This window comes from Dicentrarchus labrax, unplaced genomic scaffold (genome assembly GCF_905237075.1).
Source record: "Dicentrarchus labrax unplaced genomic scaffold, dlabrax2021, whole genome shotgun sequence".
Classification (NCBI taxonomy): Eukaryota; Metazoa; Chordata; class Actinopteri; family Moronidae; genus Dicentrarchus; species Dicentrarchus labrax.
In genome coordinates this window covers 21,264,671-21,287,320 of record NW_026136704.1, presented here as the reverse complement: position 1 = coordinate 21,287,320, position 22,650 = coordinate 21,264,671, and the positions used below count along the sequence as shown (strand labels likewise).

The following is a 22,650-nucleotide window of genomic DNA, read 5'->3' as shown; positions in this document are numbered from 1 at the left end:
TAGGCTTTCAATCTCAAAGAAAATGATATCTTTCCACTCTTGATTCTCTTTTATTAAACAAAATGCATCATTCAGAATATCTGACTCGAGATTTTCAGCAACCAAACACATAATGAGATATAGCAGAGCAGAATAAATCCCATTGGCTTATCATTATCTCAGCCTGTGGGCTGTGACCTCAAGGACAAGTTATTTTAGAAAGAAGATACTGAGAAAGTGGAGAGTTCCCTGTGAAAATGTCTGACTGTGACGAGCCTACGTTCCTAGCTGTCTTCTTGATGTTTAACTCTCCTTTATAATCTTCAACTCTGTATATTTCGGATTTTAACTCCCAAATTGCAACGACATGGTTTATTTTCTCCTGCTCCTCTACTTTTAATCTAGCAGGCGAGGCTGCATCCCATCAAGCTCACACATTAAATCACAACTGCTTCATGAGCAGCAGCTCAAATGGGATAATTGCGCCTAAACTAATCAGTTCTTCTTGTGAGGGTGCTGAAACATTTAGGGGCTGACAGCTCAAGTGAGCTGCATGAGAGTGTACGAAGAGCAGAACCAGATAAAGTGGAGCGGTTTGTTGAGTTAAGAGGACGAAAAATAAACAGGAAGACAGCAGGATCTGGACAGTCTCTTCCCTCTGCTCCCCCTCCCTCCCTCCTCGGTTACATAACCCCACACTGACAGGAGGGTCAGTTCCCTGCCTGCACTCTTTCACACAAGTAGTCTTTTCCTTTTCTCTGGCATCTGTGTTTTACAACATACTATGATGAGTGTGAGGATTATCGTTGTTCTGGCTGTGTTAACTGGGGTAACTGGGAGCCCCAATGTGATGATCAAACCTGAAGCTGACATGTCAGCTCACCCCAACAGTGTACCAGAAACAGTGGAGGAAACAGAGATATTTGGACAGGTGAGAAAGTAATGGCTTTGGTGTCTAATCTTTCTGCTGGTTTTCATTTGTTTTGTAGCTAATCAGCTGCATTCCTCAGGAGAAATATTTATGGCAAGAAAAATGTGGGTCTCCCCAAATCGAGTGTTTGTTGAGTCATAAATGATCTGCACAGAAAAATAATTATATTTGTTTTAAAGACGGATATATGTAAATCTTTGTAGCAATCAACATTACATGAAGACAGTTCTGTACATAGTACAATTATAAGCTCAAGTCGAAACACTAAGCTTTCCTTATAAACCACCATCTTGCAAAATGCTGACTGCAGAGCCGAGAGGTCAAATGGGGCTAAAATCAAGGTAATAAATAGGTTTTTCTGCAGGGGTCGAACATCAGGAAGAAAAATGCTTTTACTACAAAACTAAAAGTAATGTAACGTTTTTTTACGGCTCCAACAATCAAAGCCTTATTGTCGAGTCATAATAGATGAGGGATGGTGGTCATGTCAAAGTTCAATAGTGTACAGTTGGGTAGATTTGACAGCTTTCAGCTCTTCCACTGTTTCTTTTTTGCAGGCAGCTGTCCTGTAGCCTCTAAGTATTTATTGATGAGCTCCTCTTGTGTGGCCGGCAGGCAGGGCTGGTATTTGCTGTAGTCCATGGTGTACTCTCCTTTTCCCTGAATAAACAATGATAGAAGTAATTATTATTATTATTATTTTGAAATTATGATGCGTCATGGAAGACTTAAGACTCCTCTGTAATGGTGAAATTTCTTGCCCAACCAACAACATCCAAGGCAGTAAAGCAAAGTGCTTAGCAAATATGAAATGACAATATTTATCCATCAGTAAGAATTAGGTCTTGAAGGAAGAAACTAAACATGATTTTTAAAGACGGTTAGTGTATTACTAGTGTAGGAATTTACATAGCATTTTGTCTTTTTATATTTGATTACCACTAATTTGGAAAGCTTGATAACCAGTTTTATAATAATGAAACTGCACGACTGATATATATATATATATATATATATATATATATATATATACACACACACACACACACAAAGAATAGTATTCATATAGAGCTATATCGTGTTTTAGGTTGGACGTACTTCAGTATTGGAGCGTAGTTCTGTGGAGTAGCCGAACATGTCATTAAGTGAAATCTGTTGGGAGAAACAGGCTGAAATTAGTCAAATACAAATGATTATGAAGAACAAATACTGTGGGCTGAAAGGCTGTAGATACTTGCTGTACGTGTACAAGCTGTACTCACATCAGCGTGCAGAGTGAAGTATCCCTCAGTTCCGTCCTGTCCTGTGATAACACCATGCCGGCGGTTTACACCAGCGATGACTACTCCCTGGAACTCCAGAGGCGCTACAATCTCCACAGACATGATTGGCTCCAGGATGGCCGTGCTGGCCTTTTCCATAGCTGAGGAGAGCACAGAGAAACCAGCATTAACGTACAGCTCAGGAGTAAAGCCAAAACAGAATGAAACAAACTGAAACAGGAGGTCAGATCTAACGTGACCCTCACCTTGTTTTAGAGCACCTTCTCCTGCACGGATGAAGGAGAACTCATTGGAGTCCACCAAGTGATGCGCACCGTCTTCCAGGACGAATCTGACTCCTGAGATCTTGTGTCCGGTCAGGGGTCCCTTCTCACAGGCCTCCCTGAAGCCCTGCAGCATGATGGGAAGAAAAAAGCGATGAAAGACAATCGAGTACCTGACTTTCACGTAGTGTTCAAGTCAATTGTATTAATATAGTTGTACATCTATGTAGCTGTAGTACATTAGTTAGAAACATGAACCTTTTCAACAGCTGGTACAAACTGCTTTGGGATGTTGGTTCCAACAGTCTTGTCTTCAAACTCCACCTTGGTGTTATTCTCTGGGTCAAGAGGCTCAAGGTATCCTACAACTTTACCGTACTGCCCAGAGCCACCAGTCTGCTTCTTATGAGTGAAGTCAAACCTGCAGAAAATGGGACAAAAATATCCACATTTTGAAGCAACTCTATTGGGAATGGAAGCAACACTGTGGAACAAATTAAATTGTGGAATAATTTTTGCTCTCAGCCAAACAGACCAAAATAATCCATCTGTAACAAAAATAGACACCCCTCAGAGAACACTAATACAGGTGGCACTATAACTGCAAAAAAACAACTTTTTAAAAATTTTAATTTCTTCTTTTTATTGTTACAATTTTGGCCAAATAAATACACGAGTCAAAACAAACACCTATGATATACACAAATACTAAACAAAATAAATACAAAATACTACTTACTTCTAATCAGTTATTTGTCAGTTTGACTATTTGTGTACTATTATTATTCTCTATAATTCTCTCTAGGAGTGCGTCACTTCAAAATTGAAAACATAGCACATTTTGTAATTATACTGCAGTTACTAAGATTTACCAGTATGTGTGAACAATATCAGATATCATCAGTGGTAGCTTTTTAAAGAAACATGTTGATGTTTTCCACCAAAATACGTTAAATTTTAATCTAAATTTGACATTTCTTGTGTAATTGAATTGCATTTGAAACACTGCAGCATCAAATCTGACTGATTTTGTAGGTGCTAACCAATATTTAAGGGTCTATTTGCTTGCATTGGCTGTTCAGTAGAGCAGAATCACTAGGGAGGAGGGGAAACAACAGAAAAGAACTCTGTCTCTTTAAAAAAAAAAAAAAGGGGCAGTCCTCAAAGAGGTCTGGTGTCAGAGGAAGTGGGAAGTAATCTTTCTATTTGCATGAGGAGCAGCTGAGACTGAACATCGGACAGATAAAACTTCCCACCAGTTAACAGGTGGGACGTTTCAGCATTCCAGTTACAGGCAAGATAAGACTCCCTTATTTAATTTATTATTTCATTACCTTGTACTTTTTCTTTGGGTTCTACATATTCGCTTTCCTTTGCCACTTCCTCAATGGATGGAAGTCTTTTCTTATCTAGTGGCAAACCAACCCTGCTGACACCTGAGGATCAAAGTCCTTCAGGGGTTACAAGCCCATCCCAGTTCATTACAGCGGCTTCTGTTCTAATTGTGTTCCTTTCTTTTCATTCCTTCCCAACTCTCGCTGTCTGTACTGTCTGTGGAATAACAGCAAAACGTGCCAGTATTAGTGGGAGAGGAGGCCGAAGAGGATGTGATGGCGACCGGAGAGCTGAACCCAAATCACTACCCTGCTCAGAGGGCAGCCAAAGTGGTCCAACACTACCTCAACACCCGGTATGGCTCTCCATACAGGCTGTTCGGACTGCAGAGGGTCAACAGCGGGAACGCAGAGGTCAGCTGAGCTTTAATGTAGTTTACAGTGAAGTATATAAGTGCTAACTATACTCAACTATGGTTATGTTTTCCCTTTCAAGGATGTGGCAGACTCTGGGAGAAAGTATCAGCTGGAGGTCACAGTGCAGGAGATTATCGGCAATGTAAGATATTATTTATCACACTGAGACACGGGATGTGGGTCAGATACAGCCAAGTCTAGAGTGGCTTCATTAACTTAAAAGTTTTCACAAATGTCTTTGATTTTGTTTAATTTCTGATTAGTTATTTTTGGTTATACAGTAATAATCAACAGAACAAACTGTAAATGAGTCAGCTGTCCCTTCCCAGATGTTAAAAGCACCATTTAAAAAAAGACAAACTACATATCTAATGACACATTTTGTCTATGAATCAGATTACTCAAAACCTTTTATCACCCTGCACTGCAAGATTTACTCAAGTGCTCATCTGTAAAGACTTATTGCATCTAAATTGACTTCTCAAATAGGGATAATCAAAATGTAATAGCTGCGTTTATCCTTAACATTTCACAAGTTAATGGCATTCATTGTGATTTTGGAAAGATATTTTAAGCATAAGTTTTAAGCTGAATAATCTCTGGTTTAAGGAAAGCAGGTTGGATGAGGTTTGACTAAACAGTAGATAAAAGGAAGCAGTGTGGTGCAACGCTGACTCACTGGCTGCCACGGTAACATCTGGACAACGCCTTTGCTCTGCAAACTCGGCTTCTTTTCTATCAGCCCTGCCTTTCTCCTGTTTGCTTCTTTTTAAATCAACTGTTTCCCCCCCCTTTTTTCAAATATGCATCCAGACTACAGAGAAATGCTCTGCAGAGGTTTTGTTTCCGAGGGGAGAACGGCAGGGCTCAGCCCAGGTCCAGGCGTCGTCGTGGGAGGAGCTCCTTAAAAACGACACTGAAGCTCAAGAAGAGGCATTATACCAAGAGTACAAGATGAACCAAAGCCTGGTAACGGCACAAAATCTACCTGGTATGTCTGATTTAAAAAAACAAACTCTGCTAATCGACATAAAGTCAGATATTGCACAACATTGGCAGTCTGAAATTTCAACTGTTACAGTTTGTGGTTTTTTGAATAAACTCAGTGTTCTTCTACAAATGACAGTATGTTGACATAACAAGATCTATGTATAATCAAACCCCGCGCACACGTAAACACGCTGACATTCTGACCAACAGACAGCTACGGTCACATTGAGCCCGACATGAAGCCTCTCTGGCACCTGGGCTTTGTGGCCTCCAGCTTCGTCATGCTGAATGAATCCACTGAAAACACACTGTACAACATGGCTCAGGTGGCCAACGTCACACAGCTGGTAGGTTGTTTTATCTGTTTATCCATTAATCCTTGAATGATAAGTAAATTGGCAAATTTTTCTCACTTTAAAAGGGCGTAATTCACGATTAATGTACAGCACAGTCTACAGTGTACGGTCCACATTCAGGTGCAGACTGTGTAACTAAAGAAGAGTTTCAGCACATTAGAGTCTATTTAATACAGTCGTAGGTTTTCAGTCATACAGGTTTTGGATAAAAGGCAGACCAAATATTCCGGATGAACCCTGTAAAATTTGTTTCTAACATTTCGCTTTATTTATCTGCTGCAGCCAACTGAGAACGACCAGCTGAAGTTTGACTATCACATACTGCTGCATGAGATGGTGTCCCAGGTAACTTATTATTATTATTATAAATATTATTATTAATATTAATATTATTACTGTAAACTTTTTAAATATACTTGAAAATGATGATACCAACAGTTACTTTCATTATCACTCTAACAAACATTTAAATATATTTATGAAATGACTGGTGGCTCTAGAACTTTGTCTTAACATTTCTTGTTCAAACTAATATATAACATATTTAATCCTTTTTCAATGATTTGAATCAGAAGAGAAATCTAATTTACACCATTTATATGTAAACAGTAAACATTTGCTACATTTACATGATAAATAACTAATTGCCTATTTGAGTAATGAAGCAGATAATCATTTAATGTAATAATAGATTCAGCACTAGTGGATTCCTACAGTAAACTGGTACCAGTCAGTTGAAAAGAACACTTGCTTTCATGCTAAATATCTACTGTGTGATGTGCGTTTTTACAACCTACAATCGTATTAATTCAACAATCTGATATTTTGAATCTGTTATTTTTGCAGGAAATCATTCACTGGAAACTGCTGTTCACCTGGTCTCCTCCAGAGGGAGTTAAAGTGCTGCAGATGGAACAGCTTCCACACTGCCACCACTGCGAAAAACCTCCAAACACAAACTAAACTGTTGACATCATCATCGCACTGCTATAACAACCAAAACCACATCTTGATGCTCACATCTTGTATTCAGCTACTGGAGCAAGTACTGCAAGTACTAAGCTAGGATGTGTTGTTGACCTTTGAACTACCGATTTATACTATCAATGATGGAATGCATCATATATAATGATGATGTCCTTACATTGTGCTACTTTTGTAGTACTTTTTGTTGCTATTGTATTTTAGTCAAAATAAACTGTTTATACAGACTATTTCCTCTTTTTGTGTGTGTGAGAGTGTGTGTGAGTCGGGAGATCAGCACTTACGATACGGGACTGCTGATCGTCTCTCTGAAAGCGACTTTGGGTTTTCCCATCACACAGGGACAGTTGTATTCTCTCTCCATCCTCTGAAACAGCAAACCAAAACAAGAAAGGGCAAAAGACAGGTCAGATATTTCAGGTTTAATGACAACATGAGACGGATATATCCATTTAATGTAGTTGTTAAAAAGGTTCAGATGTCTTGACTCAGTTTCCCAAAAACACTGATGCTCATTTGGTTTGTGGTGCAGCGACTTCTCATACTTATCAAGTTACAATCTACCACAACAACATTATTTTCTACAACACAGAGACAGACACTAACGACAAAGTCATATTTGCAGGTTTTTTGGCACAAATCGAAACTAACGTGACATAAAGCACCATCATTAAGAGACGTCTTGTATTAAACATGCAGGACATCCACTGACTGGGTACCTGGGAGTAGATTTCAAGATGTAGCTCGCCCATGCCGGAGATGATGGTTTCTTTGCTCTCTGTGTCAAAATGCACTCGAAACGTCGGATCTTCCCTGGTGAAACGGTTAATGCCTTTGGAGAACTTGTCCAGGTCATTCTAGTGAGAAGCAAAGATAATGTCAGGAGAGAAGAGTTAACAGATGCAGTTTAGATTTTTACAATATGTATGTGTAGATTAAAGTCTTTTTTTTACCTTGTTGGCTGGCTTCATTGACATTGAAATGACGGGCTCTGGGACGTGAATAGACTCCTGTGGGACAAACATGATAACAAATGAACACAAGATTCTTGGAAAGAATAAAGAAGGAAAAGAAGAAGAATTTTTTCTTGCACTTTCACAGGTGAAAACACTGAAGTTACTCACCATGGAGAGGTTAGCGTTGGTCTTGGAGGTAAAAGTGTCTCCGCTAGCACAGTCAATGCCAAAAAGAGCACAAATATCTCCTGCATAGACCTCGTCCACATCCTGGAACAGGGTGGATAAAAAGGAATGATGGGAATAAGAGGACAAAGTGTTAATTTTTAAGAACTGAGTTGATCCAAATGTCTTATTTTTAATAAATATCAAACAGTTTCATGCGTTCTTTTGATGCAAGAAGGATGGAAACATGTTACTCTGGTGTCACAGGGGATGTGGTTGTTATCTACACACTTGACTGATGCCAAAAGAGGAACATAATCATTTTGGTCAGTCATGTTCCTCTGCTGTTTTAAACAGCAAACCACAGATGGAAAACTGTGACCTCTGACAACCTTCTGACGTGTTCTCACCTCCAGCTGGTCAGCGTGGAGACGCACCAGCCTCTGAACTCTGACTTTCTTGCTTGTGCGTGTGTTGTAGATGTATTCTCCCTTCTTCAAACAGCCCTGGTAGACACGCACATACGTAAGCTGGCCAAATCTCCCTGCCTGTCAATGAGAAAACACAACATGAAACATCAAAGGATGACAGACTGAGACCACAGAAATAAAAGATAAAGAATAATATCTTACCTCCAGTTTGAAGGCCAAGCCGACATAGGGGTGTGTAGAGTCTCTTGTAGGATCCATTTGAAGTTTGATTTCATTGCCGTCTCTAACACAGTGACAAACCGGCTAACATTAGCGCACAGCATTTCTCAAGAAAAAGATTCTGTCAGAAAAGATTTGCTGGAATTTCATCTATACTCACTCGTTATTGAGTAGAGCATAGTTTTTGACTTCAGTGGGGTTCGGCAGGTAATCCAGGACAGCGTCCAGTAGAGGCTGGACACCCTTATTCTTCAGTGCTGTGCCCACCAACACGGGACTGAAGAGACGTTGCACTGTGGCCCTGCGGATTGCAGCCTGGAAGACAGTGAAGTGACAAGAGACTGAGTTTAGAGACAAATTTTTGTTTTCAAGGTCTTGTATTGTTTAAAAATGTTTAGTTTCAGTTTAGTTTCAGCTATACTTTTAGTGTTTTTTATTATAGTATTTGGCAGGGGCAAGATTTATATTATATTACAACACAATCACACTGTAAGTACACAATTTATGTATTATTTATTTATATTTCAACATAGTTTTAGTTTTTAGTTTTGCTTTAGTGAACTTTAATAACCTTGAGACACAAATATGGTTGCAGAATTGTTACACTTCTTAACTTGTGATGTCAAGAAAGTTATTTTAAAACTAATGAATGAATCAACAATTAGTCAGAGTTATTGAAGGGAAGTGGCGAGCTTTTTGGAAACATTGAAAGGGACCTTGTTATAATATCCTGAAATCCCTCAGATTTCACACACACACACACACACACACACACACACACACACACACACTCTCTTTCTCTTTGAAGACACAAACCTTCAGATCTTCATTGGTTGGAATCTTTTCCTCCAAGAACATCTCTCCCAGCATTTCATCAGCGTTGGCTACACACTCCACCAGTTCCTGCCTCCGGTCTTCAGCCTCAGCGCGGAAATCTGCCGGGATCTCATCATACCGGATAGTTTGACTGCAGAGAGGAAGAAACTGTTTGAATCGGCTTCGTCTTGTTCAGTAACAGAATCTCAGAAGTTGTGAAACAGGGATATGAATTAACACTGATACTGTAGCCCAGCTGTCTTTATTCTTTATTTATGGTAAAAACAAACTATTCTTGCTGCTAAAGAATCGGCAAAATAAACAAATCACTGTGCAGATAAAATAACTACACTTCTACAGAAACTGATCTATTCACGGTCAACTACTGGGGGGGGGGGGAATCCCTCACCCAAAAGGTCCTTCGAAATACATGCTCCGCCCCTCCACAAGGTCTATGATGCCGCGCATGTTCCCCTCCAGGCCGATGGGGATGCTCACAAAGGCTGCGTTGTGGTTCAGTTTGGTTCTGAAGAAGACAAAGCCAAAAGTCTTATGTGTGAACAAAAATACATGAAGGACACAGCTGATTACAACATTGTTTGTGATTGATTGATTTGATTTCCTGTAAACCAGCCTGTGAACGCGGCCTACAGGAGAAATATGACTGTTTTTACCATTAGATAACACAGCTGCAGGAGTGTGAACGTGTATTGTTTGGTTTATTTTAAAAACTAATTAGCAATAGTTCAGAAACGGCAAACTAAAAGCTTAAAGAATATACAGTTAAACAGACTATCATGCAAATAGAGCCTGGAAATATATAGATTTTATTCTCCATTTATTACAATCTGATCAGGGATTAAGGTTATAAACTGTATTATAACAACATATACTGTCACATTATCACTACTGAGTGTAAAATATCACCACCCACCTCATCTGCTGCAGGGCTCGGTTGGGGTTGGCGCCCATACGGTCCAGCTTGTTGATAAAGGTGAGGAAGGGGACGTTGTAGCGTTTCATCTGCCTGTTCACAGTCATGGTCTGACACTGGACTCCTCCCACTGCACACAGAACCAGCACGGCACTGTCCAGCACACGCAGCGCTCGTTCCACCTCGATGGTAAAGTCCACGTGACCTGGAGGAACAACAGGGACAGTTTAAACATTAAATAATGATAATAAAATAAAGTGATACTTTGGGAGCTTGGAGGACAAAATTCATCATTTCAACCTCCTGTTCTTTCACTTTCTGTAGCACTAAAGTGTTTTTGTGGGCATTATTAGACACTAAAGAGTAAGATGGGGTGAAACCGGGTCAGATTACATAGACAGCAACACCAGGATGCACAATCATTACATGGCTTCCCCTTAAAACTTGGACACTGAAATTAAATGTGCATTTATTTTAGTTTTTGCACTACATTCTGTAGCTTCCTCTTTATGATTGAACTTTTTTTTTTCTCTTAAACTGAGAATAATTACTTCTGCAAAGCTTAGACCACAACGGCAAATTTCCTAGACAAATAACCAAGAGTAGGTCTGTTGATGAACACCACACCACTTTCTTACATCAGACTCTAACATGAAAGTCTATTATCAAGTTTCTGTGGCAGATACACCAGTGAGTGAGAGTGTGTGTGTGTGTGTGTGTGTGTGTGTGTGTGTGTGTGTGTGTGTGTGTGTATCACTGAAGAACATTATAATGAAGATGGTACAAGCCTTAAAGGGGCACTCCGATAATTTAGACAGGATCAGTTTACTCATCAAAGTTACGACAGTTTGTGACGTCTTTTATGGCTCTGGAGGGAGATTTTTAAAGTCTGATAAATTAATCTTATTTAGATCGTCATCGAGGTTATGAGAAGACAAACAAACAAGTCCTAGAGAGTCTGCGTTATAAACTGAGAGGATGTGGCTTGAAGGAGGTGGGTATTCACCACTGACAGTATTATACTTATACTTATTCACCAGGTAGGTAGGCTCTGATAAAAGAGACAATAACACGCTGCATCATGGGAAATGTAGTATCAAATGCTTTTGGAGTTTAACCAACTCTAGGGACTAAACATGAGGGTATATGTTTACTTTAAGTACCTGGTGTGTCAATAATGTTGATGTTGTGGTTCTTCCACACAGTGTATGTGGCAGCTGACTGGATGGTGATGCCTCTCTGTCTCTCCAGCTCCATAGAGTCCATCGTGGCTCCAACACCGTCCTTCCCCTTCACCTGCAGAGGAGGAGAGCAGCTCGTGGATGTGGCACACCTGTATAAAACCTAACTTGATTAACACACAGACAGACAGACAGAGCTTTACCTCGTGAATCTCCGCTATCCTGCCGGTGTAGTAGAGGACACGCTCGGTCAGGGTGGTCTTCCCCGAGTCGATGTGAGCCGAGATCCCGATGTTGCGGATCCTCTCGTTGGAGAAGATACCGGAGGAGCATGTCCGACAGCTGTTGATGAGCACCTGTGGAGATAAACCAAGAGCAAGATCGACATTGAACCTCTCTGTGTGTTTACCGATGGTGAAACAGTTAGCTGAGGTTTGATGTTAATGTATCTGATAGTGTTACCTTTTTAAGGGTGACGCTTCCTGGGGACAAAAGATGCGTCTTTGTCAAACACAGACCCGCTGTCAGTACTCTCATGTTGATCACTGCTCGGTAGGACACAAAGGTGGTCGCACTCCTCCGTTTACACAACCCGGTGAATGTCACGCCGGGGCCCTGGCGCAAGTGAAACGCTACTTCCGCACCTACGGAAAGCCAGATGGGACCAAAGTACTGTTACATTTTGCGTTTAAGAAAATTAAATGCATTGTTCTTCGAAAAAAGCGGGAATAAAACGTGTTCCTGTGAGTGATACGAATGATTGTTTATTAATTTAAAAATAAAAAGGTCAAACACATTAAAACGCGAACTGAAAAAAAAACCGTTGATGGTGCGTTCAAGTGCCGTCAGAAAACACAGGACGGTAGCAACCAAATTACAAAACGAAGGACAATTAAGGCGCTTGAGCGGCTATAGCTCAAAATTCCGGGGAGCATGTGAAGGCAGCACGTTTAAAACCCGCACGACTCTCGCGTGGCTCGCTGTCTTTATTATATTATAACATGTAAAAGAGTTTTAATCAAACATTTTATGCCACTAATCAAATACTATATTTAAAGAGAGAGCCTCGGTTTTAACGCCACTCCTTTAATAAACCAGGTTTAGCTACTTTCAACGTGAGCTAACGGTTCGCCGTTACGCTGCAGTGACGTCAGCCGGCCGTGGAGCTGCTCCTGTTTAGTTTTTTTTGAGAGTTTCCTCTTTTCACTCTAAGGAAACTCGTTTCACTTCAACCCTTCAACCACATGCTGATACGAGCTTCACACAGCAACACTTGCACACGCTGCTAGCCAAACAGATAAGCCGCAGCCACATCCCCCCCCTCCTCCTCCTCCTCCTCCTCTTCCTCTTCCTCCTCCTCTCACAGTAAGTTATAACCCTCCTCATTACTGACAGCCTTTTAAACAGCTGCTTCACACACACACCGGAGGAGCAACTCAGGATCTCTCTGGTGAGTTTTGGCTACTGTATTTTATTTTTTACTTCTTGCAATGTGATTTTTAGCTCCAAAAGGCACAGTGAATAAGATATCACATTATATTACAGTAATACAGAAACTTAGTATGTTTTCTTTTATTATTATTTGCCTGTTTAAAGTCAGCTTTAGGAAGTTCTGTATGTGAGCTTTCACTAAATTTAAGGCTTAACATTTGTGTAAAACAAAGTAGGCTAATTATCTGTTTTCAAAATGTGAAGGAGGCCTATTCTTAAACTTAGTGAACCTGCCTTTTATGATGCAGAGTGGCTGTTATTTTAAAACAAAGGATATTGCATATAATGTTTTCCACTGTGTGCCAAATGATCATCCACATAATAGATTAATCATCAATCATTTTTAGTGTTTTATATGTTTGCCAAGGAGTGAGTGTCTTCCCATAGAGAGTGTGTCACTGTTTGACTATGTGCATGGGTACATGGGTGTGTAAAACAATCAATTTAATGTCAGTATGGCACAAGACTGTCAGTCATCCTCCCCCCCTTCCACCAGTGTGTGAGTCATTATGTATGATTATTTAATGTTCATTACACAAGAATGTACCTAATGTATGTGTGTGTGTGGTTCACCGTGAGCTGTTCTTTCCATTGTTATCCTTCCTGTCTTGTTTCCTTTCTGTTCCTTTCTGGAGTCGGCAGTCGCTGTCACAGTTAAGTGACAGCGACTGACACCGAGCAGCTCACTGTGTCTAATGTCAGGCTGTTTCCAGGATGCTTTGCTCGTATATGTCCTGTAAAATGCTGAAAATGCGTTTTGTAAAGGGAGGGGGAAAAAGTTGTCATTTCACAGTTTAGGTTACGGCAACTTTTTGAATGTAAAATTGGGATTAGCTGCCTGTATTTAGCTGGATATCAAATAATTCACCTTTAGAGTTTTCCAATTTCTTATTTATTATATTTTACTATCAATCAGGACCAAAGTTAAAGCCCATAATGTTTGTTTAAGCTGTGTTTTTACATGGGCACTTATTTAGTGCTGAAATTATTAGTTGATTCATCTATTTGTCTGTTTAAGTAAGTGTTAAAGTAAGTTAAAAAAAAAATAGCTTGTTTCAGCTCCTAATTGTGAGGATTTGCCTTGTATCTTTGTACAAAGGTCAGACAAAAACAATAAGAAAGTGTCATTACTCACTATCATCTTCCTGACCTTATAACTAATCACTTAATCTAAGGTGCAAGTAAAAGGTTAATTGATAATGAAAATAATTCTTAGTTGCAACCTTACACGTGTAAAATATCGTATAGATGTGAGACAACATGTCTTCTATAGTTCATCTTGGACACATTATTGATTTGTTTTATGGATACTGCTTTGTTATGTCGACTCACTGTAGTAAAAACACTTCACACATAGCCATTGGAGTCTAAATAAAAGTAGTATAGTGCAGACTGCTTGAACAAATGCACATAGTGTCCACTGTCCAGTCACAGGAGGGCAGTGTTACACAGATTAACTCTGGTGAAACTCAGTATGAAACTCTCTGAATTTGAATACCTTTAATGTCTTTGCACTCAAACTGTTTTTTTACCATAATATTTAAATTACTCCCACAGGTCACATTTTCCAGTGAAAATACTCTCAGTGCTTTTTATTTGACTTTTCGTCAGTTTTATTTGCAGTGTAGCCTGCTCCAGGAAATAAAAGAGTTTCAGAGCTGATAAATCACTTATTAATAGATACTGTGATTAATAGCAGCCAGTGTTTGCTTGGGTTATTAATCACACACACATATGTGTGTCTGTGATTAATGCACTAGGAAGTGTATTGTAACATTAGATATTGTTCATGCAGGTGATGTGTTTACTAAATTATTAATCATCTGATTGTTCTCACAGATCTCAGCATGGAGCAATGTGTTATTTCCCAGGCTTAATGAATGGATGGTGTGACTAATGGATTACTGTAAATTGTAGGAGTCACCGTCTAAGTGGTTTCAACCAGCTAACTGAGGGTGTGTCTGGGTCACTCGTTACTACTACGGCATGCGGGATGGGCCAAACTCGTTCGGATCTATCGCACACCGCCACCACCACGCCAGGCAGAGAGAAGTGGAAGGCAGGCGAGGCAGCCCGGCGACTCCGTATCCGCAGGTTTAGGAGCGGGGAGAGAGGACGGAGTGAGCAGATAAACAGGAATCCGATGAAAAACAAAGTGCTGTCGTGTTTGGGAAGGAGAAAGCGAGACTCGAGCCAGACTGAGGCGGATTTAAGTTGCGGAAACGAAGCCGGAGATCCAGCGACGCGCCGCGATCACAGAGTAGGAAAGTTGCCGAGGGACGAGGCAGCGTCGGCGGTCGGAGAACAGCGAGCATCCCCGGGTTGTTTCCAGACACCGCCCGGCCTAGATGATAGTAACCAGGCTGTCAAACACGGTGTGAACCGAGAGGCAGCGGCCGGTCCGTCCGATGCGTCAGGTTTGGAAACGCGGGCCGGTGAAGTCAGCAGTGCGGGAGGCGAGGAGCCGAAACCCGGGCGAGAGGACAATGCCTCGGACCCCCCGGCGAGGGCCATGGAAGATCAGCCACTGGGGGGAAACAACCGTGTTGTGTCTGGGGTCGGGCAATTAACTGGGGGTGGTCTGACTGCAGTCCCGCTGCTCACCTCTGACCCCGACAACAAGCGGACTTTGTCCGGCTTGGATCCACCTTTGGATATTGGACTGTCCGTGGTGGACCACACTGAGCCCGAAATGACTAAAACTGACTGTAGTGCTGTTTCATGTCCGCCTACAGCGACCGGGGACCCAAACATCAGCTGTCCGGTTGAACCAGAGCAGCCCCAGGCCCCTCAGGGTACCCCAGGAGGCCAAAGTTACCCAGGAACCATACCGAAACTCATCATAACAAGAGACCCCAGTCCGACCCGCTCTGTGGGGACACCGGCCGCCCGGACGGAGCTCAACACCGGCTCGTGTCTGGACCCTCACCCAGATGATGAGTCCCCCTGCTCGGACAGCGGCTGCGGAGGGTCCCCTGCTCTAATGCGCTCCCCGAGGAAGCTGTCCAACTCCTCCTCCATCGGCCTGTCCTCCGCCTCGTCCTTCGAGGAGTCCGAGGACGACTTCACTGGGAGCGACATCGAGTCCAGTCTGTCTCCGGCCCGGTCCTTGTGTAGCCCGGACGATGGTACAGGGGTGAGTTCAACAACATTGGACAATCACATGAAGTGTGTTTTATTCATATTTATGAGTTGCACTCAGAACACAGAAATCATAAACAGGTCTCACTACTTTGGCTACCAGAAAATGACAAATGCAAATATTGTGCAATTTGCCATCATGGCAGACATACAGTTTGTGGAGAAGGCACATTCCTCTGAACTGAACCAGATGCAAAATTACTACCCAGCTACAGAAGAGGTGGTTTGAGTTAAACACTGGAACAGAGGGAATGTAAACACAAATCCCTGCTCACACACTGTTAGACGCACTACACGCATGCAGGTCAACAACCCTGTCACAGCTTTAACCACAGACACTTTTAGTTATCAGACACACATGTATTTACATATCTGCTGTTAGTCAGCTGTTGTGCACAAAGACAGTCACATCAGTCAGACTATCTGTTCATATAGAGGCTATTCAAAGCCGTGCAGACTGTGTCACACTGATGTTTTATGGTAGTTAATTACCAGGATATGATGATGCTCAAGGTGCTGTTGTGCAAATTACATGAATAAGACCCCCGTCAGTCAGGAGGTTTTCTCTAAGTGTTTGTCTCCGGTGGGGCATCTTTGTTTGTTTTATATTACAAAAAAATCATCCGTCAAATGTGTGGTTGAAAGCCTTGAACGGTTGGACTCGCACCACCCTGATAATGAAACATGACGATAACAAATTTAAATCAAAGACGAGGAAACTGGCTCTTATCTCCAACCCCCCTCTCCTGTGTCCCGTTTACTCCCCTGGCTCATGATCACATGGCTCTGATGAGCTCAACCGGAGGGCCATTTAAACCCCATTTAAACCCTGTCTGATTACATGTTTGAATTATTTGTCATCCCGTTATAGCTGCCACTTCAGAATTCATACAAATAAACTCCACGTCTGAGCAATCTAAAAGTTAGTTTACTGCCCCCGAGGCTCACGTTTTTCCTCTCCTCCAGACATGAGATGCAGTTTAAAGTTTCCAAGTAGGAAGTCACGATGTTTCCCCCCCTGAGTCAGGAGGCTTTGATGCGCTGTTGACTAGAAATGCCTGGAATGAGACTAGTCTTAAAAACAGGATGTCTCCACTGGAGACAGTGTTTCAGTATCTCCACTTTTATACTCAGCAGCGTGTGATTCTCAGGTCACGTCACCTACTGTTAAAAGACGATGAACTGTCAGCGTGACCAAAACTTAGAAACCTGTCAGAAAGTTGTACTCATATTCTTTTTTTAAATTATCCAGCCCCAGTTATTTTTCCACAGCAGACAGTCCACCCTCGGTATTTTATTTTGTTTTTCCAAAGAAAGATGTAACACACAGTGAAGAATGAGGCGGTTTGGGCCACTTCGAGCTTCCACTTTAACTAAATGTCTACTTTATTTTATTTTCATTGAGACAGTTTAATCAACCTCACACTGAATGTGTCAGCAATACTGTAACAACAAATGTTTTCGACTGCTGCCTCATGGCCGGATGCTCAGACAGTAAAAACAATGATGAAAACAAACAACGTGTGAAATCATAACAAGAGAAAGCTGGCAAAACATAAATGTATCAACAAAAATATCTAATCATAACCACAGCAAACACACAAACACACAAACACACAAGCTCAACTTCAAATATGTCAGCTCAATCAGTGTAGATCAAACATAAATGAAAATAATTAAATATAACTCTTATACAGTCAGGTCGTCTATATAAAACACCCATCTTCTGTCCTCAACCAGTTGAAACTTACATATTTTGACCATTATTGATTAATCTGCCAATTATGTTTTTGACTATAAAATAGTAAAAAAATTGAACAGCAGCGTTTCTCTTCTGGGTGCCAGCTGCTGCAGAGCAAACCAAAGTAAACAAGACAACAGAAATATATTTGCATGTTACTTCATCAGCAGTATGATGAAACGCTGTTGTTTATAATGTAATAAAACCGCGTCAATCCTTGTATCCTGATGTGCACTGGAATATATTTTTGTTGTCTAAAACACAAAGTGATTCAGTTTAAAATGGTTGCTGAAAATTTTTTTTTAATCTATCAATTAATCGGCTAGTAGTTTGAGCTCTACACTAATATGGTTTTATTAGGAAAGCTCTATTCAATTAATGATGCATTTATTTTTTTTCCCAGTTTGGTTGCGTCAGAGGGCATGTGGATTTCCGACGTTTAAGTTTTTAAATACAATGAATGAATGAATGAATGAAGAATAATCCAACTCCCAGAACAGTAGCCTTAATGTCTCTCCAAGGTCAGTCTTTTTCCGTCACATTTCTCCACACAGCGAACATATTCATGGCCACCAGTTACAGTAATGATGATTTGAATCAGCAGGTCAGTGGACACTGTAATTTCCTGGCTATTACACTGACAGCCAGGAAATGAGCAACCTGAGGAGTTGCACTTGAGCTGTTGTAACAAACAGGATGACGCTGCCCTGTGGTTTTTTGATAAGAGTGAGTTTAATGGGACTTGTTTTGTCCTCTCGCAGTCGAGTAAAAGCCCTGTTGTTAATAGAACGAGGGTGCATGTTTGTCATCGTTGGCTTTAAAGAAAGCTGCGGCCATGATGTCAGCTCCCAGTCAAACCAGGTACATATTGTACTCCTGGTGACGTGAGCACATACTTGCTCAAACATGCATCCACACACACACACACACACACACACACACACACACACACACACACACACACACATGCTTGCAGCGATGCCATCTTGCATTCAGAGTTCAGTGTGTGTCATGGAAAATTGGGCTGAAGGCAGAGCCGGTTGCTAAGCGACGTCTTTGCCATATATGGGTTTTTTTTTTTTCTTCTCGTCTTGTTCTCTTTTTTACACACACAGTATCTACTCTGTCACTGACATTTGAATGTTAGATGTAAATTCCTACCAATGTCTGTACAGCCAACAATGCATAATTTATTACCAGATTAACTCCACTCCCGTATGACAAATGCCCCTCCCCCCCACCACCACCACATTCGGCCTCGTACAAAAGCTTAATATTTTGCCCCGAAACACCATGAGACATTCAATGGAACAGAAAAACAAGAGGAAAATGAGAGTAAGGCGGCAAAACATAGCACAGACAGACACTGAAACTTTGAACTCATAGCCTACACGTGATGATTCTGGTTATTTATGCATGCTTATTCACATGAGCCACAATTGCAGATTTGTTTTCCACGGCACCCATTATTCAATAAAGTCCCACTCATCACTCCCACAGCACTTATACACAAAATCCATGCTGCAAAGCAAAAGATATATACAGTCCATCCTGTTTGTTTGTTTTGTTGGATTCATGTTTCTTTTCTGTTGTATCATTTACTATATCACAATATAAATCAACACCACGTGCAGGAAGTATTTAGATCATTTACATAAGTATGAGAGCAACAATACCACATATGAAAATACTCCTTTACTAGCTAGTCCAGCATTTGAAAAGTTTGAGGATTTAACCAGCAAATAACTTGTACTTTTATCTTGATAAATGAAATAAATATACATATAACTGAACATTACATTCATTAGATAAAGGAGACAAATTATAGTCAGTATTATTACGTAATATCATTTTATCTAAAGTCTCTTTTACTAAAGATGGTTTTCGGTGATATTTCAAAGCGGTGCCATCTTCTCTACGTTGAGTGGTCCAACACAGCGGAGCTGCTTGAGCACTAAAAACTTGAGTTAGGGGAAAGGGATGTGGTTTTTATATAAACTAGTTTTGAGAAAAGAGCTTTGACAGTAGTACCTGAAAACACACTGTATTGTATGCATACATAGTCGCTCCTGTAGCTGATGATAGTTGTCTGACGGGTTCTGCTTTGTCTCCACACTCACACTCACACACACACACACACACACACACACACACACCTCTGGAAAGTTCATAGTACTGAGGAATTTGTCATGCAGATAAAAGGAGAGTACTGGGAGGGTATGGGAAGGCCTGTTGTCCCTACCCCCATGCTGCCAGTCGGTCATGAATCTGGCAGGAGATTGGCTCAGCATGGGGCTCAGGATAGGCCCTGTGGGGATTAGGGGATGAGAGAGAGAGAGAGAGAGAAAGAGAGAGAAAGAGAGAGGAGAAGTACAAAGGTTAGACAGAAGAGAAAGAGAAGACGACTCATTGTGTGGAGGTTTGTACCTTTAGGGAGAGAGGAGGTAAAAGGAAAGGAGGCTGGTTCAAACAGGCAGACAAAAATGACAGCTTTAGGTTTGCAGGTATGTGGATGTGCTCGATGACAGCAAAGAAGATATCACATATTGAGTAAGTGTTTAGAGAGGAAGGGAGGAGTAACAGGATGTTGAAACAGGAGAAATTGGGAATTGGGATAAAACAAAAAAAAACAGGTTGTATATACGGAGAGAGGGGGTCAGTGTGAGAAACAATGTGAGCTTACAACAGAGGAGGATTATTTACCAGGCAACACAAGCCTCAGTTTACAGCAAGGGTTTACGGACTGAATGGAGCTAAATAACTGGAATAAGACAGAGAATTAGCTCTGCGCTAACAGTGGACTCTTTTTTAAAAAAAAAGAAGGTTATAAATGAGTGTGAAGGATCTCAGGCCACCAGGGAAGCACACATCCCTGGTAGTGCTTGCTCGAGGAGACCCTGTGCTGATGGTGCGAAGTATTTTGTGCTGGCTGCGTTCCCGCTTCGTTTCGGGGGCCGTGTGTGCTTGTGTCAGCGCCTTCCTCCTCCTCCACTATTGCTCTGTCTGCCAGGTAAGAAATAGAAAGTGGCAAATCTTATCAAGAGCAACTTATATAGATTTAAATTCATCCTGCCATTGGCCCTGTGGCATGTATGTATTCACTAACGTCATGCTTCTTCAGAAAGATGATATGAGGGCAGATTATATCAAATGCAGGTGACAGGTTTAGGTATTCAAATGTATCCCAGTCTGTCGTTGCTGCTGTGTGTATGAGTATGTGACGGTTTGTTTGGCACACAGTATGCAGTTAGTCCTGTGTGGCTGTGATGATCTCTCTATCTGGGTTAAGAAGCCAGTAAGTCAACCAGCAGGATCAACATACTTCAGGCTGTAATATTATGCAATCAGTTAATTTCTCAGACTTGAATTTTGTACTCTGAGTTGAAAGTTTATTAGCTACACCCAACAAAAACTATTATATTTATATCGAGAGGTACTGCGCCACAAACTGGAGCCTCTAAATTGACCTTTCAGTTGAATCCCCATCTGGAAATTCACTGGAACCAGCTAATCAACAACATAACTCCCCGTCCTTCCAGTATAGTTCAGCTTATGTTGACGTTAAAATCTTGAATGTATGTTTAAGATTATAATACTAAACAGAAGAAACTTTAAACAGTATTTGTGTCATTCTTACAGTTAATAGTCAGTTGTTTGGTTACAGGTTATGTAACTTTAAGGTATTATGAGTCACCTGGAATGAAATCTAACTCAGAAGAAAGAAACTAGTTTCCACTGTATTTTTGTTTAGCTGTCAAGTTACTAAATCGTTTTTTTCTTTTTAAATCTATTAATAATGCCCTTTATTGAAAGCTAAACAGTATTTAGCGCAAAAAACTAAGATAATTATTGGTTTCAAAAGCAATATTAACGCGATTATTTCCTACCAAAGCACATTTATACTTCTAAAAATATATTTACTCTGATGCATGTCCAGCCTAGCTCTCGGCCCGTGTGTAAAAGGGCATGTCTGTGTGTTAGAAAGATGAAGAGGGGAAGGGGGTGACTGTAAAGACACATTGTTGCGGTCAGTGTGACCTCCTCCAGTGTGACCGTTGTTGTTGTTGTCATGTGAACAACCACAGAGGGACCCCGGCAGAGGTATGTGTGGGTCTGTTAATTCAAAACAGGCACCAGAGACAGTCCCAGCATGCCAACCCCAAAAATCCCACAGAGGAGGCCAACAAATATCACAGGGATGGGAGTGAAGAAAGGAAAGTGTTTAGCAACAGAGTGCATTCATTAGCATCAAAGCTTTGGGGAAATGAAGAGGAAGCTTACAAAACAAAGAATGATGACATGAACTCTGTGCTATATATTCGTGAGTTATATAAAAGAGAAAGCGGAGATGGTGAAGGTTGGATTGTGAGAGGTGAAATGTGACCTTGGTGTTTAAAAAGCTCGGATGTGTGGGTTGAAGCAAGAGGATGAGACCGAAACACACTAACAGTTTTTTACGTGTAATCTGTCGTGATTTTCTGTATTTATAATTTTTGAAAAACACTTCCGTGTCCAGCAGAGCATTAGCAGTAGTATCTCCGTCTGTGACTTGTAATTTTAGTCCGATATACCTGACTCCCCCACAGAGGAACCACATTAAGCTGTCAGCTTGAGGCAATTAGAGAGAGAGAGCCTGATGACATGTGAATAGGAGAAGTGAAAGAATAGAGGCTGGAGGTGTGGGTGTCTGCTTTACCTTCCTCTGCCTTCAAACCCGCCCCCGGACTTGCATCTGTCACTGAGGCCTCTGTCAGATGAGGACAAATGGAGCTAATAATAAGCTAAATAAAAAGAAGCTGATGTTATTGTGGTGTAATGTATAAACAAACAAGCTTTGTGTTTTGTCCACAAACTGATGTCATTTCAGGAGATTATTTTTGGACTGCAGTGATGACGGTTTTTTAAAACGGATCTCAGTGTACAATAATAAGAGTACAGAATGTGGGCATACAGGCAGGAAACGTCCGTTTTGGGGTGTTTCTATTACACACAGAGCATCCATAGTGTAATAACCGGGTCTTACTTAATATCAAACATA

The 22,650-nt window shown here is 41.0% G+C and overlaps 3 protein-coding genes across 6 annotated transcripts in view; 2 read left to right on the top strand and 1 right to left on the bottom strand.

Moving 5' to 3' along the window:
* The first annotated feature begins 763 nt into the window (after positions 1–763).
* lxn (latexin) lies at positions 764–6,765 on the top strand. 3 transcript variants are annotated; one of them, XM_051399136.1, is made up of 7 exons: positions 764–910; positions 4,022–4,204; positions 4,287–4,349; positions 5,021–5,198; positions 5,408–5,544; positions 5,836–5,898; positions 6,400–6,765. In XM_051399136.1, exons 1-7 carry the CDS (start codon positions 764–766, stop codon positions 6,514–6,516), a joined length of 888 nt encoding a protein of 295 aa, XP_051255096.1. In that variant the 3' UTR covers positions 6,517–6,765. The 3 variants fall into 3 exon arrangements, with proteins under 3 accessions (XP_051255096.1, XP_051255097.1, XP_051255099.1); XM_051399137.1 differs by lacking the exon at positions 764–910 and adding an exon at positions 3,611–3,750; XM_051399139.1 differs by lacking the exon at positions 764–910 and adding an exon at positions 3,646–3,722.
* On the bottom strand, positions 1,070–13,337 carry gfm1 (G elongation factor, mitochondrial 1). Its single transcript, XM_051399119.1, has 19 exons — positions 13,304–13,337; positions 11,702–11,883; positions 11,443–11,595; positions 11,222–11,354; positions 10,059–10,263; positions 9,534–9,650; positions 9,125–9,275; positions 8,469–8,623; positions 8,291–8,372; positions 8,069–8,206; positions 7,662–7,763; positions 7,491–7,547; positions 7,257–7,394; positions 6,822–6,904; positions 2,715–2,877; positions 2,439–2,583; positions 2,173–2,333; positions 2,009–2,062; positions 1,070–1,570 (listed from the first exon to the last, which is right to left on the bottom strand). Exons 1-19 carry the CDS (start codon positions 13,320–13,322, stop codon positions 1,439–1,441), a joined length of 2,370 nt encoding a protein of 789 aa, XP_051255079.1. The 5' UTR covers positions 13,323–13,337; the 3' UTR covers positions 1,070–1,438.
* The window catches only part of itpkcb (inositol-trisphosphate 3-kinase Cb), a 17,707-nt gene continuing 7,122 nt past the window's right edge, over positions 12,066–22,650 (top strand). The window contains exons 1-2 of one of the 2 annotated variants that reach the window (XM_051399123.1): positions 12,066–12,689; positions 14,648–15,866. In XM_051399123.1, coding sequence (XP_051255083.1) covers positions 14,724–15,866 — 1,143 coding nt within the window. In that variant the 5' untranslated portion in view covers positions 12,066–12,689; positions 14,648–14,723. Of the gene's footprint in view, positions 12,690–14,569; positions 15,867–22,650 lie in introns of both variants that reach the window. The other variant, XM_051399122.1, reaches the window with a different exon arrangement.